At 42.2% G+C, this 22,031-nt stretch overlaps 1 protein-coding gene across 1 annotated transcript; it reads left to right on the top strand.

The window, feature by feature from the left end:
- The first annotated feature begins 3,526 nt into the window (after window positions 1–3,526).
- Rab32 (RAB32, member RAS oncogene family) lies at window positions 3,527–18,296 on the top strand. Its single transcript, XM_028861134.2, has 3 exons — window positions 3,527–3,918; window positions 12,835–13,112; window positions 17,579–18,296. Exons 1-3 carry the CDS (start codon window positions 3,672–3,674, stop codon window positions 17,726–17,728), a joined length of 675 nt encoding a protein of 224 aa, XP_028716967.1. The 5' UTR covers window positions 3,527–3,671; the 3' UTR covers window positions 17,729–18,296.
- Window positions 18,297–22,031: the final 3,735 nt, after the last annotated feature.

Genomic DNA, 22,031 nt, shown 5'->3' with positions numbered 1-22,031 from the left:
CCTGAGATGGGGCAACTGTGTGAAACAGAGTCCAGGTGAAGGAGAAAGCAAACACAGATGGGAAAGGAAGGCTACACGTGGAGGAGCACAGCTGCAGTCCTGGAATGTTAGAGGCTAAATCAAGAATATCTCAAGTTCAAGGTATGGAACAATGTAGATGAAATTCTAAACAGTCTTAATAAATAAGAAACACAGAGCCAAATACAGAGGTAAATAGCCAAAGAGATCAGAGAATCATGACCAGCTTTAGCTTACCACCAGCAGCAGCTTCCCTCGAGAGTGAGTTTCTTCCTGTCTGACTTGTCTTTTTATTGTCTTTCTGTTCTTCCTTCTCATTGGCTCTAAACCCGACCACATGACTTCCTTGTCACTTCCTGTCTATACAGACCTCCAGGTCTCTAATGGTTGGTACTGGGATTAAAGGTTCATGTCATCATGCTTGGTTGTGTCCTTGACCACACAGAGACTCTGCCTGCCCTGTGATCGGATTAAGGGCATGCACCACCACTGCCTGACTCTGCTTATGGCTCGCTATGACCTCTGATCTCCAGGCAAACTTTATTTATTAACATACAAATAAAATCACATTTCAGCACAAATAAAATATTACCATAGAGCAAGACCCTCTTTTCAAAGAGGCAAAAGAAACGCATGTGAGAGCATCATGTAAGGCTACATTTTTAGATGTAGTAAATGGAAAATTCATTTCAAATAAAAGCAGCCATTCACAAGTCTCAGAATATTTGTATTATTTTCTTTGTTGTATACAAAAACAAAAGTGTTTCCCATTAAAATAATCCAGAATTCTAAGATTTTTTTTCCCCATTCTCCCTCCCTAACTTGCAACCATCCCCAACTCAGATACTATTTAATGCTTGTATTGCTTGGTATTATGGAAGTCTTCAGTCTTAAGTCAAGTATGTGCCTCAAGCTCCAGAAGGTTTGTTTGTTAAATGCAGAATCCAGAGTTTTCCTTCTAAAATATTAAACAGAAGTTTTGGGTTCCTTGGAAAACTAGATCTCCAAGTGTCTTGGGTTTTTGTTGCTATGAAGAGATGCCATGACCATGGCAACTCTTATAAAGAAAACATTTAATTACAGTTTCAGAGTTTCATTCATTATCATCGTGTTGGGGTGTGGCGATATTTTATTTGTACACTCCAATAAAGCTTATCTGGGGATCAGAGGATAAAGCTAGCTACTATATTAAACATAGAGGTCAGGCAGTGGTAGCACACGCCTTCAATCCTAGCATTTGGGAGGCAGAGATTCATCCAAATCTCTGTGAGTTCAAGGCCACACTGAAAAAAGAGGCAGGTGTGGTACCAGTACTAGTTAACCATAGAGGTCTGGAGGTCTGTACAGACAGACAGGAAGTGATAGAGCTGGGTGGAAAGAGGAAGTGATGTAGCTGGGCAGAGAGAAGAAGTAAGATGACAGAGCACAGAAAGGTATATAGGCATGAGTATACAGGAAGTAGATCTCTCGGGCTGAGGATTTCCTAGTGGTAAGAACATGCCTGGCTTCTTTCTCCTTCTCTAATCTCTCAGTTTTCACCCCAACATGTGGCTCCAGGTTTTTTATTATTATTATTAATAATACCATTTAGCAATTTGTCTTACATTGGGGCGCATAGTGATGTGCAGGCAGATATAGTGCTTTAATAACTGAGAATCCTACATCTTGCAGGGAACAAGAAGTCGACTAAGACACTAAGGGGGTAATATTCTGAGCATAGGAAACCTCAAAGCCCGCCCCCACAGTGACATACTTCCTCCAACAAGGCCACACCCACTCCATCAAAGCTACAGCTCCTAACAGTGCCACTCCCTATGAGATGATGAGGGCCAGTTACTTTCAACCTACCACACCAAGTGTGTCAGACTTATAGCAGACATAGAAGTGATTGAATTCTAAACCAAAGTATGGTCCCTGCTCTGACAGCTCATGGGACACTGTTAGAAATTCTAGATCTCTGGGGATGACAATATTGTATCCACTGTGGGAAATAGTATGGAGCTGGCACTAAAAAATAGAAATACAGATGCTACATGATCCAGAAATTCCGCTTCTGGGTACTTATGCAAAAGGATCAAAATCAAGATGTGTGTGTGTGTGTGTGTGTGTGTGTGTGTGTGTGTGTGTGTGAGAATGTGTGGGTGTTGCCGTGTGTGTGTGCCACTGGGGCAGGAGAAGCTAGCAGAGGAGTCCCAACAATCTCTCAAAGAACCCAGAATATTTCTCACTTTCATAAACTTTTAGAGATGGGGGATCTGAGCTTAGCTGTTTGGTGGAGGTACTTGATATGATGTAAGGCTGTGGTTCAGGTTGCCTTGGGCCGGGAAAACAGAAAGTTAATCCTGTTTTCCTGTCCTGCCTTGGGGCAGCGACCTGCTAGTTTTGCAGGTCAATGAAGGGCTTGACATGTCCAAGAAGCTTTAGAGTCCCGTGGGGTGGGGGCCATGACTAATCCCTTTACTAGGGAAACATCTGGAATCTAACAATAAGTAATACAACGTAACACTTCTCATTCCATGTCAGACTTGTTTCGTTTAGAAAGAAACGTGTCCTCTGGTTTCATCCATTTTAAGACTAAATTATACTCTATTGTGTATATGCACAAACATATATGTAAGTATAAATATATGTATATTTATTCAATACAGCTTCCTTTCTTCTGCTCATATACACTTCCATTCTCCCCACACCTTGGCTATTGTGAATAATACTATAATGAATTTAGGAGTGCATTTATCTCCCAGGAGGACCTGATTTCATTTCTTTAGGGTATATCCTCACAGTACATATTTCTGGGTCACATGCTGGCACTGAGCTGAGAAACTATATTGGGAATCACCGCAAAGCTAAAGCTGAAACAGACAAATGGAAATCCATTAACTAGAAAAATCTCTGGACACCAAAGCATAATGAAGAAAGAAGTCTACAGACTGGGAGAAAAATACACATTAGCCGCACATCCGAAACACTAAGGAGTCCACACTGCTCAACAGCAAACAGAAGGCTCAAATACCCAGTTATCAAATGGGCAAGAAGATCTGAATGAACATTTTCCTAAAGAGAATATACAAATGGTCAACTTGTGTACGACTGACGAAGGAACCTGACGTCTCTAACCATCAGGGAAATGTCAATCAAAACCCCCATGCAGGCATCATCTCACACTTAACAGGATAGCTATTACCAAAACAGCCAGAGATAGTTAAGTGTTGGCCAAGGTGTGGAGAACAGGGAATGCTCACACACCGTTGCTGACGATGTAAATTGCGGTCATTATCGAAAGCAGCGTGCGGTTTCCTTACACATTAAAACTAGATTTATCACAAGACCCAGCCTTAGTCCTTTGCGAAGTTCAATCACCTGCCTTTCATGTCCCACTTAACTAGAAATCAAAGGCATGGGCTCAGTGCCAAGCACTGCCCTCCCGGCTCCCCATGCGGTCTGAGGCCAGCAGGGGGCGCCGTGGACCACGAGGGGGGTCCCGCGGGAAGAGGAAGTTCCCGGACCGGGCTCGCCCGGCGCAGGGTGCAGCCAAGCCTGGCTGCGCGCGGTCGGTTCCGGGTCCGGTGACTCGCGTGACTTAGCGTCGCCGGGTGCGCGGAGGAAGGATCTGCCCTGACAGCCTAGGGGAAGGTTCCACGGCCGCAGTGCCCATGGCGGGCCAGGGGTTCGGACACCCGGGGACGACGGCCGCCGCCACGGCGCCCGAGACCCGCGAGCACCTCTTTAAGGTGCTGGTCATCGGCGAGCTCGGGGTGGGCAAGACCAGCATCATCAAGCGCTATGTGCACCAGCTCTTCTCCCAGCACTACCGGGCCACCATCGGCGTGGACTTCGCCCTCAAGGTCCTCAACTGGGACAGCAGGACGCTCGTGCGCCTGCAGCTGTGGGACATCGCGGGTAAGCGGGCAGCGTCCCTGTGCCAGCCAGCAGACTCTCGCTCCTCTCTGCCTCCTGGTCCCTCTCTTTTCTTTTCTCTGCCTGAGCTCCTCGCGGTGCGCTTTTAGAAGTGGACGAATGGAAGGGGAAGACCAGTGGCGCCTGGAGGGGCTGGAAGGGTCCTGGAAAGTCGGCTTGGGGAGGCCTGTCCCCTCTCCTACTGAAGTTCCACTCCTGGTTAGTACAGCGGTTCTCAACCTGGAGGTCAAAAGACCCATGTGGGTCGCCCCAGACCATCGGGAAAACACGGATGTTTACATTACGATTCATAACCGTAGAAAAATTAACAGCTATGAAGTGGCAACGAGAATAATTGTGTGGTGGGGGGGTCGCCACAGCATGAAGAACTGCATTCAAGGGTCGCAGCAGTGGGAAGGTCGAGGACCGCTGTGTTTGTGGCACAACAAAAACCTCATTACTTTCGACCATGTTCCCTCTCCTCTGTCTTGGGTCTGTGCCCCGCTGATGTAAGGGTTTTCTCTCTCCGTGAGCCAAGAAATTTTACCTCGGAGTAATGACAGACATGCTTATAATTTACTAAGAAGGGTTGGAGTTATGGGTGGTGAAAAAAAAAAAAAAAAAAAAAAAAAAAAAAAAAAAAAAAAAACCAGGAGCCCAGCCAAGCCTTTGTGAGGGGAAACTCCATTCCTGAAATTCCTCAAACTTGGGAGGCTTGGTGACCCCAGAGAAGGGCTGGGAAAGTTCTGAAACTTTCCCGCTGCCTGCCCTTCCCTAAACCAATAATCTTGCCTTCTCTTGGGCACTTCCCCATCCCACAAACACCGAATTGCTTCCTTTTGCTTTCAATTGTTGCATTGTCTTTGTGAGACCCCTTGCTCCCCTAGCCTGTGTTCTCGGGGGTGTGGGAGGTGCCCTCTGGGCCTTTAATGATAATGGTAGCAAAGTTTACCCTGTTCAGTCATTGCAAGTTCCAAAGCTCTGTCTGCCAGGAAGCATTTGAATAGGAGCTTGTTTAAGACTGGAGAACACCTTGCCATGATCCTTACCACGAAGTACACACTCTGAAGTCCCTGGAGGATGTGGCTACACAGCTGGTATGGTGGACGGACACATAGCTTCTGCCTGCCAGGTAGTAAGTGCTCCGTTCTTTCATAGCCACTCCAGATGAAAAGTATTGAAGAATTATAAACTTTACACTCATTTGCTCAAGAGCAGAGTCAAACTCAGATGAGAAGATACATTTATGCACATGGATACCAATCTCTCAGAAAGTTATTTGGTCTTGGGCTCCGCTTTTTTTCCTTGTTTGTTAACAAAAACAGAAACAGCTGAAAGTCCATTTCAAATGTCATCCATCCTCTTATGCCAGAGGCTTCGTGTGAATCACTTTTGGCTATTGCCCAGAACACGAACGAACAAACGAACATTCTATTGCTTCTTGAAAATTTCTTACCTCCTGAAGGTTGCCTTAGCCTGTGACGGTGACCAATAGGGATATCCAGTGCAGCTTTCACAGAAGTGGTTTGAAACCCCATTCGAATGGGGTTTCTTTTACTACATGTAAATTAGTGTTGATACTAAGTATTAGATGATGTTTGGAGACTTGAGAAAACAGAAGCAGGAGTTCTGGATTCCTTTAATCCCAGCACTTGGGATGCAGAGGCAGGTAGATCTGTGAGTTCAAAGCTAGACTGATCTACAGAGTGAATTCCAGGACAGCCAGGGCTACACAGTGAAATCCTGTATGGGGAGGGGGGGAGAAGAAGAAGGAGAAGAAGAAGGAGGAGGAGGAGGAGGAGGAGAAGGAGGAGGAGGAGGAGGAGGAGGAGGAGGAGGAGGAGGAGGAGAAGAAGAAGAAGAAGAAGAAGAAGAAGAAGAAGAAGAAGAAGAAGAAGAAGAAGAAGGGTTTTCTTTCTACATCACCTCTGTTCTTTGCGCGCCCTCCCCACTTTTTCTTCCTCTGTATGTAGCCCAAGCTAGCCTCCAACTCTAGATCCCTCTCCCTCAGCCTCCCTACTGTTGGACCTCCAAGAATGTACCAGCACACCCAGCTTAGTTCTTCTAGAACTGACACCACAGGCAGGAGGGAGACATAGCCCATCTGCCTGCCATGATGATGTCATTGTTGCACCCTTGCCAAAATCTGAAGCCTGAGCTTTACTGGGAAAGAAAGAAACATTTTATAAACTCCAGGGGGGATCGCTGATGTTAGCTGCTGCTTTCAACAGGAACTCTTGTAGTGTTCGGCACATACATAACTCCAAATAACAACTAGAAAACTTACTAGGTGTCTTTGTTAGGATTCCTATTGCTGTGATAAAACATCGTGACCAAAATCCATGTTGGGGAGGAAAGGGTTTATTCAGCTTACACATGCACAGCATTGTTCATCATTGAAGGAAGTCAGGACAGGAACTCACACAGGACAGGAACCTGGAGGCAGAAGGTGCTGTAGAAGCCATGGAGGGGTGCTGCTTCCTGGCTTGTTCATCGGGGCTTGCTCAGTCTGCTTTCTTGTAGAACCCATGACCACTAGCCCAGGGCTGGCACTACCCACAATGCAATGGGCCCTCCCTCATCAATCACTAATTAAGAAAATGCCTTACAGCCCGACCTTATGGAGGCATTTTCTCAATTGAGGTTCCCTCCTTTGAGATAACTAATTTGTGTGTCAAGTTGATTAAGATGAGTCAGCATATGTGGTAACCAGACACTGTTAGTCTTTTTGAAGAGTCAGAGTTTAGGGCATGGTGTCTTAATATGCAGATAACAAGATGTCTTAATATGCAGATAACTTGGATTTGGCCTGGAATTTGTATAACTACAGACAACTATGCTTGATTTGAACATTTGAGTTACTAGTGAATTCTGCTTAGCTCATACCATTTGAATTCGGGGAAAGTTGTATAATGAAGACCATGCCAAAACACTTCCCCAAGGCTAAGCAAATTCCATGTATGATTACAACACTGACTCATACTGAATTCTGAAAGAATAAAACTATTCCCCGATTGCAAAACAAAAGGAGGAGCCAGTCACATGACATGACTCAACTGCCAGTTCCTTTTCGATACTGTTGTTCTGGAGGCTGTAAAGGTGGACAGGGCCATAAAAAAATTAATATCAACCATCAGAAAAGCTTTGAGAAGGATGATAGGCAAGAATTACCAAATGCTTTCTGGGAAGGTAGCCAAACAGGCTCATGTAAACCCTTCAAATTAAGGACCACAGTAACTTGCTGGTACAGGCCCCAGCAAAGTGTTTCTCGTTGCATTGAAGGAACCTAAATTTAGAGCATGTACCTCATATTGTAGACTCATAATAATTACCACTTCTTCCTACCGTCATTCCAATGTTTCCAGTCTTTGTGTTTCTTTACCTATAAAGTTCAGAGATTCCACAGTAGGCAGGTTTTGACTTGCCCCATCCTTTTAAAATGCATTTTGAGGGCTGGAGAGATGGCTCAGAGGTTAAGAGCACTGCTTGTTCTTCCAAAGGTCATGAGTTCAATTCCCAGCAACCACATGGTGGCTCACAACCATCTGTAATGAGATCTGGTGCCCTCTTCTGGCTTGCAGGGATACATGCAGACAGAACACTGTATACATAATAAATAAATAAATAAATCTTTAAAAAAAATGCATTTTGAAAGACTTCCTAACTATGGACATTTCTGCATATGATAAGCTGTTTCATTGGTACATGGCTACAAGCACACACCCTAAAAAACAAACAAACAAACAAACAAACAAACAAAAACCAAAGCAATAGTTGTAGATATTTGCCTGGTCTCTGTTTAACAATCACTGATGAAGCATGTGAGCCACGTAGTCCAGGAATGAAGTGTTATTTTTCAAATACGTTCTTGGAGAAATTGGATTCATCGTGTATACATTATACTGACCATCTGCTTTTTATAAGCTTTCCATATAGAATTTTCTGTTTTTGTCTAAACATGGGAGATTTCTTCTGAATGGTGGGACCAGAGATCAAGGAAACATGTTTTAGAATTCATCCAAGTGTTCTCATCAAAAGCCTTTTCCCCTTTGGCCCAGCAAGCCAGGCAGGGTGGCTCCTTTCAGAGACAGAGCTGGAAAATAAATAGATAGATAGATAGATAGATAGATAGATAGATAGATAGATAGATAAAGAGATAGATAGATAAATAAATGGATAGCAAAAATGTAGCTTTACAGTTTCTATTGGTCATTTAGCTGACAGCCTGGATTCCCTCTTACCCCATTTCCCCCACCACTGGATTCTGTCTGTTTATTTACACACTCTCCACCATGGCTTGTGATTGCTTCTTAAGATTATTCTGAGTATGTTGGGATTCCTATTGTGATTCTCTGGAGTCTCTCTCATCAGAACCACAAGGGCCTTAGCATCCACCATCAGTAACACGCACAGATTCATTAGCATCTGCTGTGTCAGGAGACTCTTCATCTGACAACTGTGTTCATTCAGCCTGGTTTAGCAGACAAAGAGTTACTTCTTTCACTCCTAAGTCTAGGGTGAGGCATTCCAGAACCAGTGCACAGTACCCATAAAGTCTTCATAGACAAAAGTTGGCTTCCCACCACTCACTCATTCCAAGACTGTATTATTTGTTTCAGTGGTTCAGTAAAATGGGCATGCCTACATGCAAGGGCAGTTCGGAGATATAAGGCTCATATTTTAAAGTGGGCATGGAGCTTGCTCCAAAATACTCCGTAAAGGGAAGTTGGGGCTAACAATTAGCCATCTTTCACATTCAGAATTCAAAGCACTTGGAAGGTTGTCACCGATCAAACACTATGGGTGATTCGGATTTATACTAAAGCTGAGAAGCATTGTTCTATCTTGGGCTCCGTGGCACCCTGGCAACACACCCACATTCCCACTACATTCTAGGAGCTTACCACTTAATCAGACAGCCTGCCTGGTATCCATGTTCCCTCGCACTCATACCTTCCATGCTCTTGGCTTCCTTTCCCAGATCCACAGCACTACCGTAGAAGTGTCATGGGGCCATCCTTATCCTCTACATGGCCATCTCAGGAGCCTCTGGTGGAAGCCAGTTTGTGGACACAAGAGCAATTTACATATAGAGACAGGATACTTTTTGTTTCTCTTGAATACATTTATTTTAAAGATTAGAAACAATGTCACAATCTTTTACAGCTATTCTGAATGTGAATACAAGTTAGCAAGGTATTTTTATTTTCATAGATAATGATCCTTTTATAATCTATGATTGGAGATTGCTTGTTAACAGTACTTCATCTCTGAAATGCACCATGAGATTTAAGGATTTTCTTTAGGAGACCTTCCATTTACTAATTAGAAACTGGACATTTCTTCCAAATCACTTTGAGAGGTTAATGGGTAACTCATATTAACTTGCAGTGGGTGGGGAAGAGGTGAGTATCTGAAGGTGGAGAAACTAAACACCATTTTATTCTATTTCTCCTGAGTTTTGTTATTAAATTTATATTTTAAATTTCTACTAATATTACTAGAAACATTTGGATTATCAAGAGGGATATATAGAGAGGAAAAACTCAAGCAAAAGCCATGATGGAAATCCCAAAACCAGTTTCTGTGAATTGTGCTTCTGGTAACAGCAGAATGTGGTATTTTGTTTATTAAATCTGAGGGAAATGAATTCATTGTTAAGATTTCCATTTGTTTTAAAGAGGTAAGATGAAAGATTTTGTGTATTTTTCTAGCCAAATGGGAATATTTATTCCTGGAAAAATACTAGTTTTGCTGTGTGATCCTCCTTGGTGTCATTAACTCCAAATAGCAAGATCAATATTTTAATCCTTTGCTAACTTATTACTTTAAGATTGGTGCATTTGCATATGTGAGAGCTTGTATGATATCTTTGGAGCCTCTCTCTCTCTCTCTCTCTCTCTCTCTCTCTCTCTCTCTCCACTTCCCCTTCTTATCCTTCATAGTTGCCAAAATTTCAAGTTATAATCAACACGCCTTCCTCCTGAGGCAGCCGCACATTGTTTGAGAGACAAAACATTTGGAGAGCCATTGAAAATGTGCTGTCAGTCTGTCAGCCACAAAGCAGGTGACAAAGGCTACCTACTGCTTGTATCAGTGACTGGTGCACTCTGCAACAGGGGATCTTCCCTCAGCTACTTTAGTAAGGCACGGGATGACTAGGAGTGTATGTAGGGGGGTGGCGGACACTGTAGCAGCACTGTACTGTGCTGGAGGAAGTCACTCTTAGCTACTGGGACTAATAAGAATCTCCTCCTCCACATAGGACACAAGCAGACATTTATCTGTTTGTTATCCAGCAAACATCTGGGTTAACAGATCAGATGGTACAGTAGTACAGTCAACCCAGGGGATTTGAGTATCTCCTTGGGACTCCGTTCTCTCATCAGTAAAATAAGCGAGCTGAACTAACTGGATGCTTGCACCTATCTACTAGTTTCGACCTGTAATGTCTCTTTCAGCACTGCTCAAAGAAGTTGCTGTTACACAGAGTCGTGTGTCGTCGTCCCCCCCCCCCCCCGCCCCCGCCCGCCCAACTAATCTGCACTTGTTCAATACACCTATTAGGATGGCTAAGCCCTAGCTTCTGATTGATTCTTCTATCAGCACAAGCTTTAACTCTGAACGTGCATAAATTACAGGAAGCAAAACCTCCTCAGGCCCCCTCATAACTACTGAGGACAGGCTTCCTCCTTTACCCAGCTGCTTCTTAGGTAAAGACTCCAGCAGATCCCGAACCAGGCCCTTCAGCATGGGCCGGCATAGTCTGCCTTCTGGTAACTCGTGTGCTCTGATGTTTTCATGACTTTGTTAACCTGGGTGTTTTCTCTTCTTGCCTGAGAGTCCTTTTTCCAAACTTACTCTGGATGCAAGTCTTCACTAGTTGGTAAGTGATTGACATTTGATCCCCCAGTCAGTTCCTTTTCATTTGCTTCATTGTATAACCGACATTTTTTCACTTAACATGCAGGGGTTTTGTTTGTTGGTTTGTTTTGTAGTACAGTTTCTGATGTGAGGCCTGTCAGGGAGAATTTCCTCCTAGTCCTGACATCTCAGAGAATCTATCTGACATTTCTAAGCCAACATATCTTCCCCCAAAATTCCTTATCATAGGTATTTCTGGTTTTGTATGAGTTATCAGAAAGGGCAAATGAGTACATCTTTTAATACCACGGGTTATGATTAACAGAAAAATTATTTGGGATTTTCAGGAGGTTGACTAAAAAAAGAAAGCAAGAGTTATGAAAGCTTAGCAGCTCTTTGGAACATGCAGTTATCCATTCTGTCGCTAATTTGGCACCTTATCTTTTTGAAATGCAAAGGATGGTCAGACTGAGAACTATGAAAGTACCCTAAAATGTTAATCCTTCCAGCTTTCCTAGGACTATCTTAGTGGGGGCTAGTTACTTGTTGCCACAGCTCTTTAGTGTTCAATAATTAAAGTTCTTAACAGTGGGTTCCTTTAGGCTCATTAGTAGAAGTTGAAATGCAAACAACTTCAATGCATCTAATCTTTTCTGAAGAGTTGATGACTTTGCCTGAGTGAACAGAGCGGTGTAATTGTTCAGTGTACATTAGTAGAAAAAGGTACAATGCTACGTTTCCACAAATGTCAGCATGACGATCGAATGAACTACACAAATAAACTAAAATCAGATTTATCTTACCAATAAAATATGACCATGACAGGTCCCAACCTATGACCATTGCTGTAATGAAATTCAAATGCTTGGACATACGAGGGGCCATAAGGCAAAGCAATATTTAAAATTTAATGGCATGATAGAATTTGGAGGAGAAAGGGTGTTTGCAGTCTGGGGTAGCTTTGTGTTTGTGTAAATAAACAATGATAAAAATGTAGTTGAAGCTTGTTCCTCACCTTAAAATAAAACAGGAGAGTGTGCTGTAACCGTGCTTTCATCTTAGATCAAAGTGACAACCTTCGACTCTGATGGCTTGTCACTCATTCTTCCCCCCTGAATCTGGTCAGTCATTTGACAGCTTAAATAGATGAGCTTCAGAACTCGAGGCAGCTGCAGGATAGTTCCAAATCCTAAGCCTGTAGACTTGAAGGAGTCAGAAGGCTTGTCTCCTTGGGTGGGTGTCACTACGATCCAGACCATGCATCGTCTTGTCCCACTCTTTATCTGTCAGCTAAAGATGGGTAGCCTTGTTAGGTGAAAATTTGTTTGGCAGCAGATCGTAACAGCGTGCTTTTTAGGCCTGTCTGGATGTTCAGGCAGTACTATAGTGAGTAGCAGAATTTGGTCAGCAGTGAATGGAAGCTCAGGTCTTTTCAAAGGATCGTCTCTGAAGAACTGTGCATCGAGCCTTCTCACACCCATACAACCAGCTGTGTGCCCCCTTCTTGTTTGGAAAGCATACATTTTCCGGTGCCTGCTTCTAAGAGGGGAGCAATTATGGGTACTGAGTCAAAGGCAGGTAGACATGGGCTAGAGATGTGAAGGGAAGATGAACTGAGATCACAAGCTACCTTGTCTCCCGTCCAGTCCTGATGTGTTTGACTAGCCTTTTACCACATCATCTATCTGCATTCTGTAAACGTCAGATTATTCTCGTCTTGTCTCTTCTTCCACTTCTACGTTTCTGCTTTTCCCCATGCCTCTCTCTTCTTAGACTAATGGGAGAGAAAGCAGGAAAGAGTATCTGTGCAGCCTGCAGTACTGGAATCCTGAAGTTTATGGTAAATGTGTTCTACAAAGGACTAACTCCTCCTGTCAATCAAATTGTCAGCCACTTGCGTTGAGTCCATGGGTCCTTATTCTGTCTGAATGTCTTTAATTCCCCCAGTGATGTGTGTTTCTCAAAATAGTTTTTAGGGTCTTTGAGCATGCACCTGCACCTAAGTATGACCCTCACCATCATGAACTTTTAATCTCCTTTTGTATTCATTTCTAGGGCAGGAGCGGTTTGGCAACATGACCCGAGTATACTACAAGGAAGCTCTTGGAGCGTTTGTCGTGTTTGACATCTCGAGAAGTTCTACATTTGAGGCAGTCTTAAAATGGAAGAGTGATCTGGATAGTAAAGTCCATCTTCCCAATGGCAGCCCCATTCCTGCTGTCCTCCTGGCTAACAAATGTGACCAGAAGAAGGATGGCGGCCAAAGTCCTTCCCAGATGGACCAGTTCTGTAAGGAGCATGGCTTCACGGGATGGTTTGAAACCTCTGCCAAGGTGAGATGGCTTTCCTGACAGGTCTGTTTCTGATGCCCTTGTCAGGCTGGGCTGGAACGTGAAGTGTAGAGATGGATTTCTGCAAGGAGTTTTGTAAGCACAGAACAAGAAACGCAGTTTAGACATGTGACAGTCTCCCTCTCTGAAGCTGAAGCACTTTCAAACCTAGCTGACAGGGCCATGAATAGGCGAGCGGAACTGTCGGGCAGGGCAAAAATTGCATGACATTTTCTGCAAGTTTGAGTTCTTAACCAAGGTGTTTTTCTCCTGCTACTGGAGTGAATGGGAGATAAGGTATTTTGTCAAAGTCAAACACTTTTTGACTTTTGAAAAAGGCAAAAAACATGAGGAAATGCCTTTAGAAGATGAATGTCCTATGTCCGACTCATCCTGAACAGTCGCTAACAGACTGGGTTAGCTGTCAGAGCTCTAAGCAAGAGCAAAATGTCAACATTTACTATGTGCTTCTTGAATAATTGAATGGATTTTTTCTACTATTATTGGTAACTGCATTTTTTTTTCTTTTTTAGAAAATAAAAACACTAAGGTAAATTTTGAAAAGCTTAACCACGTGGAAACTTAGAAAACTAAGGTTAAAAAAAAATCAGAGGTACACTCAATATACTGGAGGGTTGTATTCCTTGCAATTGTTAAATAAGAGAATTCAATAACCATCAGAAATACATAAAAAAATAATGACCTTTTGGAGAAATTCTATGATAAACATTCATTCCTTATTTGTATATTCTTTATACTGTCCTAGCTTATGATATGCATGCTATAGATGTATGTCCTGTGTGTGCGCATGTGTGTGTGTGTGTGTGTGTGTGTGTGTGTGTGTGTGTGTGTACATGTCATTGTTCCTCCAAATATCCTTCCTGAGTGATGGTTTCTGGGATTCCTGTCAGGTGGCTTTTAGCTTTAATAGGCTCTTACCTTGAAGGTAGGAGGTTATTCAGTGTCAGCTCTCATCAGAATGAAGAAAGCAAGTGATGAGCGCTCACATCATAGGGCAGCCTCTGAGAGTTGAGTGATGACAGAGTCACTGGCTAAGGAAAGTCCCTAGAGGCAGAAGTGAGTGGTCCCAGCATTACACTGTTTTGATAAATACAGCATCTTACATTGTCTTTGGTTTTATGAACAGATGGTTGTGGTGGAAGAGAGATGGAGCCAGAGGTCCTGCAGGAGTTATTTACCCTGGCAGGAAGGAGGAAATCACAGAAGGAAAAGTATCATGGAGAGACTAAATTTTCTAGTACTGTGCCTCTCTCTGCCCCATGTACATGCTGGACAATTTGCTTTAACTTCCCATTGAAGAGTAGTATGTGTGCTACTATATATATATATATATATATATATATATATATATATATATATGCTGAGAAGTTTCCTATATTGCCTGTAAAATTCCATGGAGGATTTATTTGATCTTCTAGCTAACAAATTTTAATTTTATACAAAAATCTGCCTATAAAATTCAAAAATGATTGTCATACAACCTATAATTTGAGACTGCATAAGTGATTGGCTTTATTATATTTTTAGACAAGATACTATATAGAAGAGAGAGGGGGGACATACCTATCAGTGAACATTCTCATGCAGTTCTGTGCTTCCCTCAAATATGAGAAGAATTTCCTTCCACCAGATTTCCTGTGTGGCAATTCAAGAGTCTTCTAGAGTCTAGAATCTAGAGTGTGACATTACTATGAGTTTTTACTTTAAAAGTCTGAAAGAAATGAATCAAAGCTCTAAGTATCACATGAGTATTACCAATAGATCTACTCCCGGCCGGTCAGCAACCAACTTCACCTCTGGATTTTGCTTGATGTCTAGTGGTGTGGATTCTAATCGATACATAGTCAAAAGATAGTTTTGGGGGTCACAAACTTAGTCTTTTCTCTTTCGTGGCACGTAATGGACTTTGATATGGAACTTTGCAACTCATTTCACTGTGATGTGGGACTTCTGTTCCCACTCAACTTTGAGTAACTGCTGATAGAGACCTGTGTTTGAAGGAGAATATCCCCAGAAGCTCATACGTTGAATGTAGATCCATTTGATGGAGCTGTTTGGCGAGGTTTAGGCAGTGTAGAGGAAATATATGACTAGGAACTAGCATTGAGATTTCAAAGTCTCATATCATTCTCAGTTTTCTCTCTCTGTTCCCTGCTTATAGTTTAAGGTATGTTCTCTCTCTCTCTGTGTTGTTGTTTTTGTTTTTTGAGACAGGGTTTCTTTCTCTGTGTAGTTTTGCGCCTTTCCTGGAACTTACTCTGTAGCCCAGGCTGTCCTCGAACTCACAGAGATCCTCCTGCCTCTGCCTCCCAAGTGCTGGGATTGAAGTCGTGCGCCGCCGCCGCCACCACCACCGTCCATCAAGGCATGATCTCTTAGTCTTAGCTAGTTGCTCCAGTCACCATGCCTGCCTGCTGCCATGCTCACCCTGGCCCATGACGGTGGCAGCACCTCTGGGATCTATCTCTCTTCTACCACAACTATCTATCTGTTCACAAAACTAAAGACCACATAAGAACATGAACTAATCAGAACAGTGTGATGCTGGGACCACTCACTTCTGCCTCCAGGGACTTTCCGTAGCCAGCAACTCTATCATCATCCAACACTCAGAGGCTGCCCTGTGATGCAGTCCCTTATCACTTGCTTCCATCATCCTGGTGAGAGCTGACATTGAATATTCTCCCACCTGTGAGCCCAAATAAATCCTTCCCTCCGTTAAGTTGCCTTGGTCATCGTGTTTTATCATAACAACAACAACAGCAACAAAAATAACTAATGGTGGGTGGGAATGACAAGAACAGAAGGTCACTTTTGGAAATTCGAAGATCCTCGCTTGTGCTAAAGTTATCTTGGGGAGTAAAAGTCTCACGCCAGTCCATACTGTGAAGGCAGCCTCAATACACAAACAGTCCTGCTGTCTGAGAAGGTTTGCACAAAGAAGGGAGTAGGTGGTTTCATAGTGTTGGATTTAGTTGGAGAAATTAATGTAAAGAGCTTCCTATTTACAAATCTATGTGTGTCTTCATAGGTGTACATTTATTTTATGAATATTTATAAATATATAAAAAGGGTGTAGATGAGGTGTGTGTGTGTGTGTGTGTGTGTGTGTGTGTGTGTGTGTGTGTGTGTATTTAATAGCTCTCTCAACCAAGAGGACTGGAGGAAATAACACCACATAAAGAATGAACTTGCCGGGCGGTGGTGGCGCATGCCTTTAATCCCAGCACTCAGGAGGCAGAGGCAGGTGGATCTCTGTGAGTTCGAGGCCAGCCTGGTCTCCAAAGCGAGTTCCAGGAAAGGCGCAAAGCTACACAGAGAAACCCTGTCTCGAAAAACAAACAAACAAAGAAATAATGAACTCTTCTAATCCTTACAATCTAGTTTGTGAATACAGTTTTTTAAGTAAACAGACTGAAGATACCAAGAGAAAGACAGGATTCCATAACTGATGGAAACAGAAAGTGAAGACATGCTTGAGATAATCTGTGTTGCCAGCAAGTAAAGAGGCTTGCACAAAACAGTGTGGACATATCCCAAAGAGCATAGGGGCCTGCTCGTAGATGCTACAGAATTATAGGACAATCACCAAGTAAAGAATTCTTGCAATGGGCTTAGTGTGTAAAACTGATAACAGCCCAGGATATGCACAAACAAATGATGAAAACATTTTTCCTCACAGTAGAGTCCTAACCACTAAATACAGGACTGGTACAAATGAGATGAGAGCTCCCAGTACCACAGTGATCATTGCCTTAGAAGAGAATTAATAGATGCTAACATTAGTGAAGAAAGGTGTGTAAGAAACACGATATTTACCCATTTATATTCAGAAAGTCCAAAGGTGGAATTGTAACTTCTCAGTGGGAAGCCTGGCAGCAATGACCTTAATACATGTGTATCCTGCACTTGGAGGCCACATGATCCCATCGTCTTCCCACCAAGAATGCAAAATCTGAAGTTAATCAAAAGGAAATGGTACAAAGACCCAGACTAAGGGCTATTCTGTGGCCAGTGTTCTTCACGACATCACCTGAGTTTAGAAAAGTGGTGTAACCACTAAAACATTTCCTGTGTGTCAATAAATAACCTCCCACTCATGCTGGGGCAACAACCCTAATTAACTCTGAATCACACAGGAAAAAGACATGAAAACAGGAGGAAGATTTTTGGGGAAGAAGGAAAGGGTCTGAGAGATTAATGGAAGTGGAAATAACTAAAATTCATTCTATACATGTAGGAAACGTTCAAAGAATAAATAGCAAATCAATTCAACAAATGCTTTGAACTCTCAGCATAACAGACCCTAGCACTGGAGAAGACTTTACTCCGTGTGCTGGTGTGCTTTGCGCCCTCTGGCACGTCTCCCTAGTTCCCTTACTGCACCCAGCATTTACTTCCGAGGCCAAAGCCTGCACTGATCTTCCCATTCTGTGCTCCAATTACAGGATAATATAAACATCGACGAGGCTACCCGGTTCCTAGTGGAAAACATCCTCGCGAACCAGCAAAGCTTTCCCGTCGAAGAAAACGACATGGACAAAATTAAACTGACCGATGAGCCCCTGGCAACAAAGCCCAGGTCTCAGTGCTGCTGATGAGTCTCTGCACGCCCTTGGTCCTGCCTGTGGCTGAGGATGCTCACGGGGCCATTGTCCCCTGTGAGTCTCCCTCAGGCCGGCTTCATCTTTACTCAGCTGCACAGGAACCACACGTGGGAAGCTGGAGATCTGTGGAGAACTGTTCCCACTAGAGGCCCTGTGATTTACTGGGTGAATCCTGGGCTCTTTTTGTGCTGCCCTATGCAGACTAATGTTTACACCCTTTGAAACATTTTTGTACATGAATTTCAAGTGTTAGCTTTTAGTGTAGATACTTGAGTAGTAGAAAAACTTCCCCCACGGTGTTCCTGACATTTTGAGTGTCTTTGTTCCTGTGTTCATCCTCACCCAACCACGATCCTTTTCTTTTTTAGGCTGTTAGCTACAAAGACTTGAAGGTCCCCATGTAGTTATTTCCTAGTCAAAATTGTGTACTTTGTGTAAAATTTTTATTATTAAGTACCGTGAGTCTAAGTTGGACCAGGAGGTGATAGCACACGCCTTTAATCCCAGCACTGGGGAGGCAGAGGTAGGCTGATCTCTGAGTTCGAGGCCAACCTGGTCTACAAGCCAAATTCCAGGACAGCTAGGACTGTTACACAGAGAAACCCTGTCTTGAAAAACAAACACAAACACAAAAAACAAAACAATGTGATTCTAGAACTCATAACTGGGGTATAATGAAGTTCTGAAACATCTTAAGATTCACTTCCTCAGTTAATCAGAAAGTACTGAGCTGGGGATGTGGCAAAGGATACATTGCTTGCCTAGAATGCTATAAACCCTAGGTCTGCAGTACATGGGGGCCTGGGGAGCACTTGCACACACCTGTACTACAGGTGTCCCCCTCTGGATCCTCTAGGTGTAGATGCCACTACCACTTGGAAACAATATAAATGAGCATTCCTTCTCTGCCCTCTATTCTGTGTTACAGCCTAGAGCTATTGTAAGTGGAACTTGTCTTTCCAGGTTTGTCATGGTAACGGTCAGGGGGAGATTTTTTTTTTCCAAAGCATATACAATTATATCCAAGTTTCTCGAGTATGAACCCTGAAAGAAAATAAACCATGTAATGTTTCCTCTGTGGTTTTGGACACTGATTGTGTAGTGCCTAGGACACTTTAGGTAGAACTCCAATATTTATTTGTGTTGCACTCAACAGAGTGAAAGCAAAGAATAAATATTTTTACCTAAGCTTATGAGTTGAGTGAATGTAGTTCTAGGAAGGTACTTCTGGTTTAGAAAATGTTGTGTTTGATGGGGGTGTTGGCCCACATCTCCAATCCTAGCATGTAGGAGACAGAGGCAAATGGGTAGAAGTTTAAAGCATATGTTGACTACAGAGCAAGCTCAAGGTGTGTGTGTGTGTGTATGTGTGTGTGTGTACACCTGTGCGTGTGCACCTGTGTGCCTGGTGCCTGTGGGGATCAGAAGAAGGAATTGGATTCTTCCCTGGAACTGGAGTTATGGATGGTTGTGAACCACCATTATTGATGATGGGGGCCAAATCCACATCCTCTGCAAGAGCAACAAGTGCTTTTAATTACTGAACCATCACTCTAGCACCTTGATTTTTATTTTTAAGAGGCTTATCACATTATGCAAAAAGTTCATCGTCTTTAAAGAAATTTAAGGAGGCTTTGTGTCAGAGCCTAAAGCTAAAACAAATGAAATACTGGACCTACTTAACTCCTGGACCATGTGAACATGGTGTGTGAACATGCAGTCACTCATAACAAGAAAAAAATAGAAATGCTATTGTTCTGGCATCTGTATCCTGAGAATAAAGGAGTCACATGCTCTATTTTTACCAAACTCAAGCCTTACCTAAGTGTGGCTATGTGCTGTATATATGAGTAAAGAAATCATTTTAACCCTTTGGACATGTGTTCATAGAGTCGAGTTTTCTGAAGTGAAGGAAATACCAGGGTTTGATTAATGTGTTTAATTTAATATAATCCCTATGATTTTATCATGGATTAAATCTCACTGTCTAAGAAATACATATCACCCAAATGTTAAATACAGCTTTTTAATGTCTCTGATATTTCACAGCCTATGAAGAATGAATGAGCTCTTGCTATCAAGCCCCAATGCTGGAAACATCAAGTCTATCCTAAATAACTACTGAAAGTGACTGTAGTCACTTGGCATTTTTAGTGTGCGACACAATTTTAATTTTTACAAGTAATCTATCACACTTAAGTTCATTTAGCAGTGATCTCAAAATGAGAAGTATTACCGAGCGGTGGTGGCGCACGCCTTTAATCCCAGCACTCAGGAGGCAGAGGCAGGCGGATCTTTGTGAGTTTGAGGCCAGCCTAGTCTACAGAGCGAGATCCAGGAAAGGCGCAAAGCTACACAGAGAAACCCTGTCTCGAAAAACCAAAAAAAAAAAAAAAAAAAAAAAAAAAAAAAAAAAAAAAAAAAAAAAAAAAAAAGAGAGAGAGGGAGAGAGAGAGAGAGAGAAGTATTATACTCAATTTGTTCATCTTTACAGTGTTTGTTAATTTACAGTATTTGTTCATGACAGTTCCTGACAAAACTGATTTCTGTTGGTCAAGTGAAACATTATATAGTTTGTACTGTTCACATTTCAAAGACTCCTTAATGTTTTGTAACTTTGGCATAAAACTTGAATTGAGGGTAAATTATTTAAAAAGGACTAGATGAAAGAAAAGAATTCCTTGTTCCCTCAGTCACTTTAAAATTTCAGTTATACATTTAAACAAATACCTGAGCTCAGACACTAGTGTAAAGTAACCAATTAAAAGTAACCATCAAGATGTTGCCAATTTTCCTGTCTGCTATGTGTGGGTCCTTAAATCCCATGTTTCTGTGGAACTGTGGCTTTCCAATGTGTTGTTTCATTTCTTTCAATATGTCTATGAAGCACCGAATTCCTTAATGAAATTTCCCAAGCCTCACTTCAGACTTGCATAGTTTCTTGGAAATACACTTTTATGGAAATCCAATATCTATTTTGAAACCTCCCATGCTAATTAGAATACCAAAAATTACTAAATTTGAAATCTATAGTATGCTCAAAACACTATTAAAACAAAACACTGTATTTCTGCCTGCAAATTATTGTTAGTATAAAGTCTAAACACTTTGGACAATGGACTAAAAATATAAATTTGCCTTCACCCACTGAAATCAATAGACACTTAAGGTTCTTCCTACCCCTGATTAGCCATTTAGTCTACATCATAGTTCTCTCTCGCTTCCTCCCAAAATCATGTAATATTGAAAATTAGCCTAAATATGAGAAAAAGAAATCAAACTACACAAACTGTAGGAATGGGGTGGTGGGGAATATGCTAAGAAAATCCTTAAGCACTCTCAAGTGCTGAGAGCCAAAATGATGAAAACATACATTTGATTGCACAAGAATACAAATAAAAACAATATAGATAGAATTCTCACAAGCAACGACCAAAATATTTACAACCTATTTGGTTAGGGATTAAAAAGCAGGATAATCATCCACAATGAATGAAAGTGGTCAAAGAATGCAAAAACCACCATGCGTGTATCTGTTGTGCGTGTGCACACTGATGGACCCACGTGCATTTATGCGAAGAATCCGGAGCAGGACATCCGGTGTCCTGTACCATTCTCTGCTCTGCCTCCTTGATGCAGGGTTCCTCACTGAAGCTAAACCTCTAAACGGTTTTTTTTTTTTTTTTTTTTTTTTTTTGGCTATGCCAAGCTTTTACCTCGGGTTAGATTCCCAGGTCCTGACGTTAACTTTTGCTCTCCACATGCAGCACACACATGTGTAGGTGCACCTGCATGTACATGTGTGCACTTACACAGGTAAATACCGATACACCCACACACGGGCATTACATACACAGCACAAGTTAATAATCAGGAAACAGTAATTTGTTATCAGATTAATAGCAAGTACATAACTTGGGTTACATGTTTTTGGTTATTGTCTTAATGTTGGGGTCATAGAAGAAATAAGGTAGCCTTGGCTGTTTCACTTAGCTCTTTATTTGACTAGATACTGCCGAGTTTCCCTCCCAAACTGCTGCTCAGTTTATACACCAAGTCCACATCCTGCCAAGAAGTGAAATACTTGTTGTTAGGGGAAGTATAATTAAAAATAGGAAACTTTTTAAATAAGTATATCAAAAATGAAATGCACATTTCAAATAATCCATCAGAAACTGAAAAAAAAAAAAAACCAGCAACCACCAGAAAGTAATTTCACTCTTTCATGCAGTCAAGTACATAGGACATGTTAGTACAGTTTCTTAAGAAAAACAGAACTAGTCCAACATCAAGA

Source organism: Peromyscus leucopus, chromosome 8a, assembly GCF_004664715.2.
Source record: "Peromyscus leucopus breed LL Stock chromosome 8a, UCI_PerLeu_2.1, whole genome shotgun sequence".
Lineage (NCBI taxonomy): Eukaryota > Metazoa > Chordata > Mammalia > Rodentia > Cricetidae > Peromyscus > Peromyscus leucopus.
The sequence above is the reverse complement of the archived record's forward strand: the minus strand, read 5'-3'. Positions and strand labels throughout refer to the sequence as shown.